Source organism: Penaeus monodon, chromosome 11 (genome assembly GCF_015228065.2).
Source record: "Penaeus monodon isolate SGIC_2016 chromosome 11, NSTDA_Pmon_1, whole genome shotgun sequence".
Classification (NCBI taxonomy): Eukaryota; Metazoa; Arthropoda; class Malacostraca; order Decapoda; family Penaeidae; genus Penaeus; species Penaeus monodon.
Genome location: NC_051396.1, coordinates 32,764,916 through 32,779,915, shown reverse-complemented (window position 1 = coordinate 32,779,915; position 15,000 = coordinate 32,764,916). Strand labels below are relative to the sequence as shown.

The following is a 15,000-nucleotide window of genomic DNA, read 5'->3' as shown; positions in this document are numbered from 1 at the left end:
TTATGAATGGACTGTGAAGGAGAATTATGCCAGATGAGACAGGAAGAGGGTATTTATCATTTAATTCTGTATGAAACATTAGAAACAATAAAGGCACAGAATGAGATACTAGTAATTATATTATACTTACATGTTTCCTCACAGGTTCTCCAGTTGAACTTGATGGCATGACAAGCACAACAGATTCCCCAAATACCGAACTTGTGTCTCCTCCAGAGGTTCTGGAGTTGCCATCCCGTGAGGTCCTCTTACCTGTTGGAGGAGAAAAGGTGTTTTTCCTTGCTTTATATGTTTGAAAAGTAAATACTAACAGTGAGAAATCATTCAGTAGATGACAATATTTACAGATGATTTATGGGACATGTTTTGTTTTGGATAATTACACTATATTTTGGTTGATAAGTGTTCAGAAAAGTGATATTTGACTGGAATGCATGTAATGACTAAACCCTTTCTCGATGGGTGGTATTCATGGTGGCCCGGGCCCCACTTCCGGGGGCTCATATCGTCACCCTAGCATGCGCGACCGCTCATGCCCAATACCAGCATCTCTTGCCTTTTCTTCGTAATACTAAGAACCAATGTTGTATTTTCAGTATTATTATTTTCTAAGGCCTCTGTTTGCCATATTTCCTGATAAATCAAGACTGTAGGATATTTTTGTTGTTATATAGACTCCATAGTTGATCATTATTCGCTCTATAGTAGGAATAAAATAAGCAGTGCGTGGTATCATGTAGTTGAAACTGTAGGGTTTGTTGTATTTTCTTTTGCATTTTTTTTTTCAAGTTATTTAATGAGATAAACTTTAGGTTCAACAGGTTTATATTATCACTTCCATATTTTATGTTCAGTGTTTTTATAAATACGTAATTTTTTTCTTCCTTTCTTTCTTTTTCTTTTTCTTTCCTTTTCTTTTTAACAAAATACATATCGGTATTTTCACATGGTTTTACATCATTACTTAGTGAATACTATATAATATCTCTGGCCAATGTAGTTGATTACCAACGTAATTTTTTTTACGCTAATCTCGGAAGCCCAAGAAGCCTTTATGAAATGCATAGTATAGGAAAAATGGGAAAAAGTGTCAAAAACTACTTAATCACATTTTCAGTGGCAAAATAATAATACTTTGCCATAATTGTAACAAAAAAAAAATTCATGGCATGGCCATACATACACCATGGCATGTATGTACATGCCACCGGCAGATAGTCCAGGCATGCCATGGCATGTACATACATGCCACCCGTCAGCAAAGGTTTAAATTCTCCACAATATCATTAAGCTTTTAGGTTGCTAAGCTTTTCAAAACAGTTTCAGAGTTAGATGTTATGAAAATGGATTTATGTTCCTCATCCAGTAATTATTTCTCTGTTTTATCTTTTGATATTTAAGAAGCAATTTTCAGTGTTTTTTTTATAGATCATTAAACCAGCAAATGCCATTAATTATTTGTAAGCAGACAACTCCAATCAAGAAGCATGAGGACCACCAGCCTGGATCTATACTTGAACGAGTGTGGCAGGCCTTTGGAGGCTGGGCCAATGGCAGCAAAAGCAGCAACCAGAGCAGTAAGGCCTTCGTGGACTACATTTGTTGAATGATATTTTATTGTGGAGTAAGAAGGTAGCTGAGAATGGTTTAAGAATGCTAACGCTGTATTTTATTGTCATATTTATATCTGCTATTTTATTTTATCCTGTTTCTTTTGCTTGTCTTTGCTCACCTTTGAAATAGAATAAAGTTTGGGCCCTAATTGCAATTTGCTTTTATGAATCTCCTCTGTATAAACAGCAAAAATATTTATTTGTTTTTATCTTGACTTAAATACCAGTCCTAAAACTAAAGCAAATGATATAAAAAAAAAATATGTGAGTCTAGTGATATAGATGAGTGAAAAGTTTCTGTTTACAATTTCCATTTTGACCTAATTATGTACTATGTTATCAGGCAGCGAATGTGAATTGGTTGAGGTTGTTGCACACAAAGAAACTCAGAAACAAGGAAAAACAAAGGTAAATAAAGGTTGTATAATGTTATATCCAGTGCTTATTTCTATTGTTATTTTGTATTGAGTTCTACTCACCCATGTGTGTTTTATGTATTCAGCAAAATTTGAAAAGCCAAAGTGTGCTCATGGATAAGCAAGATCAACTGAACACGTCAACAGAGGAAACCACAGATACTTCTAATTCAGGAACAACTACAAATAATTCAGGTAAAACTGATGAAAATATATGTGTGTGTGTGTGTGTGTGTGTGTGTGTGTGTGTGTGTGTGTGTGTGTGTGTGTGTGTGTGTGTGTGTGTGTGTGTGTGTGTGTGTGTGTGTAAATGAGTGTTTATTATGAGAATATAAAATGTTAGTGATTATTACATGGAAGTAAAGTATTTCACATACATACATACATTCTAATATATTTTAACCTTGTTGGGATAATCTATACAGGTCCAGGTGATACATGTCCACTTAAAAGTGGAATGCGTGGCAAGAGTAAGCCAACAGCAACTGAAACTGAAGATGAAGTATTGAATGACACCTATAGATGGTAGGTTTGTGTTTTATATTCTTTATATAACAGTAGCTTCTTAATAGAAGATGGAATTATAAATGTTTGATATTTGTGAAACAATTAGTTTAAGTGGTCAATAAATATGATATGTGCATGAAAGGCTGTTATAGGAAAACCAGGAGAGGCAACATAGATATAGTATTTACATTTTAAGAAGGTAATTCTGTCATGTATATATTCACTCTCATCTGAAGTAAATTTACATCTTTCTTTGACTGTATTATACATCTGGCAGCATCCCTTCTATGTCTTACTTGCTGAAATTGTGAAGGAAATAGTAAAGATTGCTCAATCACTCAAACAGGAGTGACAGGAATGAAATGCCATCTGTTCGTGGAGGTGTTACTAATGGCAACCCTCCTGGAGCCCCTCCCCCCTCCTCTATCAAGCAGTCATATCTGAGGGTTGGTGAGGACTGCATGGTTTACAGGTAAGCTTTGTATTAGGCTTTTACTTATAGCCTAGTACTCCCAAGGCTATCTCTTGAAAAGCTTTGATACTGCTTCAGTAAAGATTGTATTCATTTAAAGGATTTTCAGTTTAAGGAAGCAAATAATCTTGTTGAGCAGTCATTTCCTCTATAATCATCACTAAAATTTTTATTTGCTGAAATACATCTTGATGTTGATATTTTTTCAGATGTATGGAGTGTGGTGAAATTTTAGAAGAATTTTCCAATGATGATCTTGGCTTGTGCATTATCATCTTATCAACATTTGTGTATCGCCAGCCAGGTTTGGCTGCACCACTTCTCCCCAGGATGCTAAAGACTGTTGCCAGGTATTTTAGTTTTCTCATGCTTTTTATTGATATTTGACTCAAACAGCCACCAAAAAAGTCAGATATCAGTTAGGGATGTAACCATATATAGTAATGCAATAATTCTACATATAAGATAATACAGCAAACAGTGTGTTGCTTAGAGTAAGAGTAACCTTGTTTACATCAGTAAGTAGTTATATATATCAGTGTACTAAAGAACTTTCCTAGTCCTTAAACAACATAGGCTTAAAAAGTTTATATACTAGTTAGGAATTATTCCCTGAATATTTCATCATGTTTAAAGTGATTGAAATGTCTAGATAAAATATAAAAGGACAATGAGTAGGGTCCATGGCACTTATTGACCTTCCATGCATGTAGAATAAAACCGCTTTTTCTCAAAATCTATGTACTGAATGTTCAAGTAATAATCTTATGATATTTTGGATGATTATTTAGACATCTTGTAACAACTGCTGAACCACAGAGAGAAGCCCAGCAGGTTATGCACATCTCATTTACCAGCAGACTTTCAGAGATTGTGTATGTTAGTGATTGTCTTGCCTGCAGCATGTTGTTTGTTCTTTCCAAGTGCATTATACTCTTCACAGGTGATAAAAGAGAACTACGGAAAGTTTGAAACCAGCCAGAAACAACACATGGAAAGAGCCAACAAGTACTCCATGACTCAGACTATCCTTTACAAATAATGGTAGCAGCTCATATATTTTTTTATGATAATATCACTACATTATTTCTGCCTTTAATGAATACATGTAGTGCATATCAGTACAATCTTTCAGTAATGATATCTACTTTATATGAAATACTGCATTATTTACTTCATGTTTGAAATCAGCAGAAAATTGTCTGTCATGTTAGGCTAAACTAAGCACTATATCTCGAGCTTCATTTTGCGTGGGACTGGGTGGACTACTCAAGCATATGGCCTTGGGTGTTTAGGATTAAAGCATAATGACCTTGTATTTTGTTCATACACATGCTTACACCTACATATATGCACACATGCATGTACTCACTCATTCACTCACTCATTCACTCACTCACTCAATCACTCACTCACTCACTCACTCACTCACTCACTCACTCACTCACTCACTCACTCACTCACTCACTCACTCGCTCAGTCAATCACTCATTCACTCACTCACTCACTCACTCACTCACTCACTGAAGCACTCACCCACCCACACACGCACGCACGCACGCACGCACGCACCCCCCCCCCCCCCCCACACACACACGATAATGATTTTATACCTTTATTTTTTACCTTTATTATGTTATATCTTTACTAATTTCAAATCTGAGTGGAAGCTTTGCACACTAACTCTTTTTTCCTTATAGAGTTGCTGGTAGTGAGGTATTTTCCTGGCAGTATGAAAACTGCATCCATTTACCAGGTTCTGCCACAAGTATTGGTAGACAGTTTTTGCGTTGTGTCCTCCATCAGCTCGCACCCAATCAAATATTTAATCAGATATTTTACACCAATGTTGAAGGTAATCAAATTTCATGTCTATAATATTTGGTATTATACATTTTTTTGTTTTGTTAATCAGTAACACAGTTTGACTTGTTAGTACAGAGTACATGCATGGTCCACTGTGCTCTTGTTTTATTTCTTTTGTTTATGCATAGATGGTTTCACAAGTGTTTAGCTATCATTGTTAAAAAAGGTTTGAATTTGATTACTGTTATTATCACTTTAAATTGTTAATGATATGTTAGTGTTTGTTAATGATTATGATTATCATTATGATTGTTAGAATACCAACAATATATATAAAATATACTTGATGAAACAAAACTACAGTATACAGTTCAAATATTCACTCCTGATGTCAACTGTTTAATTTGTATGTGTTGCTATTACTACTACAAAATCAGTTTTATTAACTTTATAAGTCTTCTTGGACATGGAATCAGTGTTAAGTTTATAGTTAATGGATATTTTTCTTTTGTGTCTCCAATTTTAATACCATAATCTCTATTACATGATTTAAGATTAAGTTTAGATAATATGAAATTATATTATTATATTCTTATTTTGGAAACATAATTGCAAAATAAAGTTTTTGTACCCCCTGTGGTACAGTAACCCATAAAATGGCAACACCATGCTCAAAGCAAGCCAGATTTTTATGAATGGATGGTCTCTGATATGTGATTAGTGTATGGTCATGGAAAATAGTCACTGGAGTAGTCACTGCATTCCCAGTAAATTTATTTTTCTCTCTATCTATCTATCTGATCTTCTATCTTTATCTTTCTCTCATCATCTCTTCTCTCTATGACCTCTCATCTCTCTCTTCTCTTCTCTCTCTCTCTCTCTCCTCTATCCTCTCTCTTTCTCTCTTACCTCTCTCTTTCTCTCTTCTCTCTCTTTCTCTTCTCTCTCTCTTCCTCTCTCTCTCCCTCCCTCCCTCCCTCTCTCACTCTCTCTCGTTTTTTTCTCTCTCTCTCTCTCTCTCTCTCTCTCTCTCTCTCTCTCTCTCTCTCTCTTTCTTTCTTTTTCTTTTTCTTTTTCTCATTCTCTTTCTCTTCTCTCCCCCCTCTCTCTCTCTTTCTTTCTTTCTTTCTTTCTTTCTTTCTTTCTTTCTTTCCTTCTTTCTTTCTCTCTTTCTCTCTATCTCTTTCTCTTTCTCTTTAATTTCAGTGGGAGCAGTATTTTTTCAATATTTGACTTTCCATTTCTCAATGACTGTGGGACAGACCAACATAAAATATACATTTTCTTGTGTGTAAATTCCAGCTCTATAAACCTAAGAGTAAAATTGGTTTGTTATTACAATTTAAAGTTGTGAAGCCAAGAAGTCATTTTTGGGTTAAAATGAAGAGTAGCAGCAAACAAAATAATGCACTCACCTTGCTCTTGTTTTGTGTTAAGTATTTGACATGCCCTTTAAGCTCTCAATGATGTGGATGTGCCATACACCTTCTCCACTAATCATTCATTCTATATGCTGTTCATTTATGAATCGTCTGCATACTACGGCTTACTTGGTTATTTGGTTACTTTTTTTGAATTAAATAACTTATACTACCTATGACTGTGTTGTCACTTTATGAGTTAGCCTATCAAAGTGTGTATAAAAAAGTTCTTCTTACAGCCATAATATCATAAATATTTATAAATTTTGCTTTATTACTTATTGTTTTTGTTTGTATGCTTCTAGAGCACCAGCGACTGCAGCTTTTTAAAACTTTAGCACAGGCTTTAATGGACTTCAATGAACTAAATCCCTCTGCTCCAATTCAGCTTCTTCTGGAGGTGAGTCAGGTTTTAGAAAATTTTGGGAAAAAATTGAATCTGGAAATTTGTTTCCGAAAATGCTAAAAATGATGTTGCATGTTAGTCACAACTCTCAGATTTTAAGAAAGATAGTGTGCTAGAATATAGATGATACTCATATGCTAAATCAGTTTCCACCGAGTGCCCACGGGGAGTGTGTGTAAGACTTCGCTATCATTACTCTAGTATGAATAAATAGGTAATCTCTATGGAGCTAGTGAGATCCGAGTTGCACACTCCTTTTAGTGGGTCATGTGGCATGGTTGCTTTAGTACTGGCCCTCCAGTTTCATACCCAGAGTGACCTGGGTTAAGTCCTGGTCAGGGATGGTTGTTATTTATTGATATCAATGTGGCATTGCATTATTCAATTTTTAAGATTCTTTTTAAATTTTATTCCCATTGGTATTTTTTTATTTGATTTATTTTATGATACAATTTAGGTCTTGTGGTATGGTGATGGGGTTATTTATTTCATGGGCTTTCTTTGCAGCAATACCAGCAATTTCATTTCCCTTTATATTTTTGTGTGATGGAATCCATTGGACCTTAATCTTTTGTTTTTGTGTTGAGAGAAAGTGTATGTGCTTTTGTATATCATATATGATTTGTTTATAGTTTAATGGTTTGGGATTTTGTATTAGTTGTAGTGATGATTGTGAGTCTGTTAATATTACTGTATTAGTCAGTTTGTTGTTTATTGTATAATTTAATCCTTGTTTTATGGCAAATAATTATGCATGAGTGATTTCTATTTTAGGAGGTGGTTTCCAAATAGTTGTTCTATTCTTCTGGATGAAAATTGCTGCTGATGTTGATTGTGGTTCATTTATCTTTGAGCCATCAGTAATCAGAGTTTTTATGATTAATGTTTATTAACTCCTGGTATTGTTTTTGAATGATAAATTAAGTACAGTAAGTGAGTAAGAGTATTTTTGGTTATATTGTCCATAAAGTTTATGGACAATATGTAGCTCTATGTACTAGTGATCTTCTATCTCTTTGAGGATTGTATTCTTTTATGCATTTTATTATTTTCTGCTTTACTGGTGTTATATTTGGTTTGTTTAGGATTTTTGTTAATTGTATATATTCAAGTTCTTTTATTCTATTTGTTAAAGGTGTAATGTTTGTTAATGCTTGGAGAACTATAATTGGAGTTGATCTAAGACCTCCAGTTGCCAGTCTTAGTACTTGATTTTGTAAAGTTTCTAGTTTCTTAAATCTGTTTCTTTTTGCTGCTCCAAAGATTGTTAATCCGTATTCTATTATTGGTTTTATATATATTTTATAAAATTTTAATAGAGTTTCTCTGTTTGCTGCTAGTCTAATGAAGTTAGCTTTTTCATTATATTTATTCTACTTAATATATCTGTTTTAGAATTTTCTATATGTTTTTTTAATTTTAGTTTGGGGTGTCTACTGTTAAGACAAAAATTTTATGACTTTGAATATATTTAAGCTTTATATTATCTATTCTTATTGTTGGTAATTGGTTTGTCTTTTTGTTTGTAAAGCACATTGATTTATGTCAGGGTTAGACTTGTAAAAAAGACGAAGGAATCAGAGCGGTCGAGGTCACCAGAAACACACCAGAGGAAACATACGAAATTGTTTACTGTTAATGGCACCAAGTTACACTATACATACACATAACATAATATGTACAATCAGGAGCGTGGGAGAGAGAGAGGATCCAGCGGAGCAGGCGAAATCACATGGCGGAAGGGAGCACGCAAGTCAAAAGTCACGGGACAACTGCATAATTTTTGGCTGGTGCTCCTTTTATTTGCCGCGCCGATGTAAAGGCCCGATACCCTCATTCCCCAGGAGGCGTACGAGCCAATCGGGAAGGACCTAATCCCGCCTCACAGAGTGAGGTAAACATCGGCAAAGGGCCGCAGTTATGACATATCTCCCTTCCTTCTTCAAAATAATCTTCCAAGAATTGGAGATTATTTTGAAAGAGCCACAACTGTGAGATGCCTACACCAAGGCCCTACATCCAGTGGTGATGTGGCCCTAGGACCTGCCCTTCCGTCACCAACACTCCCGGCAATCACTGCCTTCTGTCGGACTTGGTGCATTATTGCTCCTCCATCAGTCCCTCTACTCCCGGTAGCTTCTTTGGCATGTCCTCGGCAGGCAGCTCCTCCGGCATGTCCTCGGCAGGCAGCTCCTCTGGCATGTCCTCGGCAGGCAGCTCCTCCAGCATGTCCTCGGCAGGCAGCTCCTCTGGCATCTCCTCCGGCGCATCCTAGGACCTGCCCTTCCGTCACCAACACTCCCGGCAATCACTGCCTTCTGTCGGACTTGGTGTATTATTGCTCCTCCATCAGTCCCTCTACTCACGGTAGCTTCTTCGGCATGTCCTCGTCAGGCAGCTCCTCTAGCTTGTCCTTGGCAGGCAGCTCCTCTGGCATGTCCTCGGCAGGCAGCTCCTCCGGCATGTCCTCGACATGCAGCTCCTCTGGCATGTCCTCGACAGGCATTTCCTCCGGCAGTCTGTTGCCCACCAGACCCTTGGGCGGGCATCCCACTCCAACTGGTCGTTCGAGTGCATGTCTCGCACCCACCAGTTGCTCCTCCTGCGTGTCCTCGGCAGGCAGATCATACAATGGTCAGATGCCCACCAGACCCTTGGACGGGCATCCCACGCCAACTGGTCGTTCGGGTGCATATCCAGCACCCACCAGTTGCCCCTCCTGCGCGTTCTCGGCAGGCATTTCCTCATGCGCAGGCGGCTCCTCCGGTGCGTCCTGCGCAGGCGGCTCCTCCGGTGCGTCCTGTGCAGGCGGCTCCTCCGGCGCATCCTGGGCAGGCGACTCATCCAGCGCGTCCTGGGTAGGCATCTCATCCGGCGCGTCCTGGGCAGGCGACTCATCCAGCACGTCCTGGGCAGGCGACTCATCCAAAACATCCTGGGCATGCAGCTTCTCCGGTGCGACTTTGGCAGGTGGCTCCTCCGGTGCGACTTCGGCAGGCGGCTCCTCCGGTGCGACTTCGGCAGGCGGCTTTTCAGTTGCGACTTCGGCAGGCGGCTCCTCCAGTGCGACTTTGGCAGGTAGCTCTTCCGACAGCCCGATGCTCACCATATCCTTAGGTGGGCATCCCACGCCAACTGGTTCTTCAGACGCACGTCCAGCACCCACTAGTTGTGAAAGCGGACATGCAATGGCTGCTAACTCCTCTGACTTACGTGCAGTCGCTGGCGTGGCTTTCCCTGTCGGCTGAGGCTTCCTCGACCGCCCCTGCTTCTTTCGACGGCCGTTCCCCGGGAGTCTCCTACGCTTTTGTCCATCTTGCCGACAGGATACCCGCTGCGACAGGTCCTTGGGCAGATGAATCGCGTCCAGGTGCGACTCCGTGGTCAGTCGCTCCTCTGGCCAGGGTTCTACTCCCGCGACTTGAGTTTCTCGGACGACGTGCTCCCTCACATAAGAAGAGCCAGAGCAAGGCCAAAAGTGGGGACCCACGTTCCTCCATAGCTCTGCCTCCCGATGCCTGTCCTTTTCGCGGTTCCTGCGATGCTGCTCTTCCCACAGCTGCCTCTGTATCTCCCGTTTCCGGTAGTACAGGGCCAGCTGCTTGCGTCTGATCCTCTCCTGCTCCTGTATGTAGTTTAAAAAGGCCATGCCTTCAAGGCCCAATAGTTCACCTTCCTTCATTTAGTTCCTCATGGTGCCGTTTTCCAGACCGTCTGATCCTGGCAAAGTCGCCAATGTCAGGGTTCGACTTATAAAAAAGACGAAGGAATCAGATCGGTCAAGGTCAGTGGAAAAACAATAGAGGAAACATACGAAAAGGTTTACTGATAAAGGCACTAAGTGACACTACACACACATAACCAAATATGTACAATCAGGAGCATGGGAGAGGGAGAGGATCCAGCGGAGCAGGCAAGGTCACATGGTGGAAGTTTATTTGTTTAAATCCCAATAATTGGCCCATTCTTTTAGCTTTTGTAACTCTTCTAATAGGTTTTGTTAATTGTTAGTAGGGCTGTGTCATCTGCGTATATTATTTTCTCAATTTCTTTTGATATTTTTAGGTCATTTAGCAGTACATTAAATAGAATTGGACTTATTGGTGAACCTTGAGGTATGCCACTTTGTGTTGTTCCTTTTTATGATGTTTGATTTTCAGTTTTTATTTGGAATGTTCTTTTTTTTAACAGGTTATATATCCATTTTTGAGGTTTTCCTAGTGTTGACATTTTTATTAATAATGCTTCATGATTGTGTCAAATGTTTTTTCTAGATCAATACATGCTTTATTTATGTGGCTGTCTATTGTGTGTAATGCATCAGTAGTATTTCTATTAGGTCTGAAACCTGATAGGTCTTGTATCTATAACTTCTTGTCATGTTCTAACCACCCTATTAATTTTTTTTTTTATAATATTTTCAAATATTTTGCCAATACATAATATGTTGTTGCCTCTTTGCATCAACATATATTATCTCCTCAATATCTGATATAATCTTAATAGTTCATACTAGTCATATTTCTCTCACAGATCTTACTCTTTCAACTTGTATTAATTTGTTTAGACAAATGTAAAGGAAAGTTCACAACTTATTAGAGAATCTACAACTAATTTATTAACTGTAAAGTATTATATATAGTAAACATGTAAAGTCAATCACATAAATTTATATGTCAATAATATAACATCTGAGTTCATTATAATCCAATACAATAATTATACCATATTAAATATCCATCTTTTAACTTTAACAAATAACTTGTCACTTTCCCAATATACATACAAACTACATAATATAAATTTAAGCAAGCTGTTATTCATTAACCAATGTCAATGCTTAAAACAGATGTAAGCAGTTAATAAAAGAATTCCTTTCTTCACATACAATGATTGAAATCATAAAAATATTTGTAAACAAATTGAAATACAGAAAATAGTGAGAATTATATTTAGGCAAGATGAATTACTTATACCAAGCAATTTAAAATACTAAGTTAATGTCTTTACACAATTACTAACTTAAACTCAAGATTATCTCCAGTAAAAAGTAAATGAGTACATTCTGAAAATGGACATAAAATGTCTTGTGCTTAATCAAGCAATCATAATACTGAATTGATATTGCTAAGCCGCAATTAACTCAAGCAAACTTATTCTAGGAAATACTTAATGATTACATACAAAACACAAACTTATTCTTACGCTCTACCGGGAATTAACAATCATCCTCACTGTTAAGTCACACTTCCGTAGAGCTGAGATCTCGTAAAAGTAAATAATTAATTCCTTACTCTCTATGCTAACTCATTATAACAGTACACTTAGAATTCAAATCTATATGTCTTCAATTATATCATTCTTCAAACTTGACAATCAAATCTATAATTATTCCATTATATAATTATTACTTCTAAACTGAACTTAGTCAAATACAATTCTTGGTCCTTTATATAGTCATACATCAATCAAGAAATACTTATAAACTATTTAATACACATTTTCCATAGCACATTCCCGTCCACCATGTTCCCCCTTAAACAAGAAACAATTAAACTGCTTCAATAGGGCTTACCCAAAAATGCCACCAAAGTGACATGGCTGCAAGGTGCTGCCAGGGATGACCTTCGAAGACCAACTCCTAACTCCTACTCCTACTCCTCCGTTGGTCTGTCTCGACCCGTCTTTTATCCCCGCTATGAGGGCCCTTCCTGTCACACCCTTAGCAGTTATCATGAATATAATTATAATTTCTCTTCACTTATTTGAAAACTATCTGCGTCAGGACTTTCCTATGTCCTAGCAAATTTTCAACACTGTATTTATCACTTTAACTTTTGTCTATCTGCCTTCCGTGTTATTTTCTTGATACCCGACTTGAATATTGGATATATCTAGTGATCGCCTCCAACTAGTTGTTTTCGTATTCGTGGCTTCTAGAAGCTTCTGTTAGTCATGTGCTCAGTTTGACGTCATGGGTCATTTATCCTGTTTACCATCTTTTCATCTGACCATAGTTTCTGGACTTCGTGCCCACCTTCCTGTAATGTTCTATTTTTTGATGTTGCGACCGGATGGTGTGTCCGCTCTGCCTCGCGTTGTTTACGAATAATGCGTATCTTGTCCACGACAAATATTCTGCTAATAAATCTATAAGAGTTTGCTTCTGATGGATTTTTTCCCAGTTTTATTCTCCTTTGGTATTCTCCTTTGGACCAATTTGAGTTAAAGTTGATTAGTATTGCCTCTAGTATATTTTTTAGGACATTTTTGTAAAATTCATATGTAATCTCATCTGGTCCAGATGCTTTGTTGTTTTTGGCATTCTTAATTACTGTTTTTAATTCCATTAGGGATATTTCTTTGTTTATTTGATTTGTATTTCCTAAATTAAATAGTCCTCCTCTTTCTAAGTCTGATAGATTTTTTTGGGGCTTTTTACTCATGGTGTTCATATATTTATTTTTTATTTTTCTAGTTTTTGTGTGATATTTGTTAATGGGAAGTCATTTTCTATTAGTGGATATTCCATTAAAGTTGTTTTTCTTGTTAATTTCATTAGAAAATTCCATATCTTTCTTGGTGGAGTTTTAAAATCTAATGCAGTACAGAACTTTTCCCATGATTCCTTTTTTTGTTTTCATTATTGTAAGTCTAGCTTTTGCTAATATTTTTTTGTATTATAGTTGGCTTGTTATTGTAGGCTTTTTTTTTTTTTCTTTCTTTCTTTCTTTCTTTCTTTCTTTCTTTCTTTCTTTCATGATGTCATTACATTCTTTGTTCCACCATGGTTTACTTGGTTTATCCTTATACTCTCAGGTTTCCAACTGAAAATATTTTAGGGCCATATTTTTTATAATTTCTGTAATTTTATCAATTGAAGTTAAGTTACCTGTTACTGTACTATTTAGTTCTCTTTGGATATCCATCTATCCTTCTTTTGTATATTGCCATTTTTTTCTTTTAACAAACTATTGTCTTGATGTCTGTTATCCTTTAATATTACTGGCAGGTAGCAGGTAATATCTAGGTAAGATGCCGTTTTTAATTGAATAGTGCTTTGGGTTGGTGATCCAAATACCAGGTCTATGGTTGATTCTTTGGCTGTTTTGGGATCAACTCTAGTTGTTTGATTTTTTGGAGTTATTATTATTATATTATTTTGACTTATCCACTTTATTATACTTTTGCCTGTTTTATTAATTTGCGTGTAACTTATATTGTCATTCCAGTATGGATGATGAGCATTGAAGTCCCCCATTATTAATTTTGGATCTGTGATTTGATCTGAATAGTATTGGAATTCTTCTGTTTTTAAGTCATTACATAGGTTGTATAGTATTACTATGTCTAACCATTTGTTTTTGTAGTTTATCTTTATTCCTAGAATTTCTAATTTATCATTGTATCTATTTCTTAGTTTGAGTTCTTTGAATTGTAGATCATTTTTTTATACATATAGCTATACCTCCTCCTATTTGATACATTCTATCTTTTCTGATTATTGTATAGTTAATTAAAGTGAATTTATCTTTATCTTGTAACCATGTTTCTGTTATGGCTATTATGTCTGGGGTTTCTTTGTGTATCAGATATTTTATATTTGTTTTCTTGTTCAACACAGATCTTGCATTCCATAATATAAAGTTGTTCATTTTAAAAATCGAACAGATCTTTTAGCTTATTGCTAATTTCATTTATTACCTCCATTATGTTTTGAATTATTGACTTTTTTGAGTTTAAGTTATTTATTATTTATGTTATCATCCTAAATATGTTTTTAGCTGTCTTTGTCCAGGAAAAGTCCACTTCATTTCTTTCATTATTGTTGTTTGTGTTTTCTCTATGTATTATTGAGGTCAGTAATGACCATGTAATTGGTGAATTTAATGTGTCTTTTTGTTAGTTGTTTGTTTTCTTGTTTGTTTTCTTGTTTGTGTTGTGTTTGTTCATTTAATTCTGGATTCGTTGTTTGTTGTGTGTTGTTTGAAGTGCATGTCTTGTTTCTGTTTGGGGTTTGTTCTTTTTTGGTTTGTTTGGGGTTCTTTGGCTTAAAGTGAGGTTTTGTGGTTCTGTCAATTTCTGTGGGTATGTTTGTGTTCTGTTGTCTTCTGTGGGTTGAAGTGGTGTGCTTTCATGGACTTGTGTTTTATTTGTTTTGTTTTCCTTGTTTCTTTGCATCTTTGTATTTGTTTCTTGTGTTTCACTACTTATTTTTTTGTTAGGGGTTTTAGTTGTTGTAATTACTTATTTTAATAAGTTATTTAGTGTTGTGTTTACTTTGTTTATTTCCTGTGCCAATTTGTAGGTTATTTTGGCAATCTTTAAAACTATGTCCATGTTGGCTACAGTCATAGAC

General features: G+C 36.5%; 1 protein-coding gene across 1 annotated transcript in view; it reads left to right on the top strand.

Moving 5' to 3' along the window:
• Window positions 1-15,000, top strand: part of LOC119578553 (protein unc-79 homolog) — a gene marked incomplete in the record, with an annotated part of 181,492 nt that overhangs the window by 149,893 nt on the left and 16,599 nt on the right. Inside the window, 9 exon segments of the mRNA XM_037926122.1 lie at window positions 145-269; window positions 1,469-1,577; window positions 1,957-2,021; window positions 2,116-2,224; window positions 2,455-2,554; window positions 2,883-3,008; window positions 3,218-3,358; window positions 4,709-4,863; window positions 6,541-6,635. Of these exon segments, the coding sequence (XP_037782050.1) occupies window positions 145-269; window positions 1,469-1,577; window positions 1,957-2,021; window positions 2,116-2,224; window positions 2,455-2,554; window positions 2,883-3,008; window positions 3,218-3,358; window positions 4,709-4,863; window positions 6,541-6,635 (1,025 nt within the window).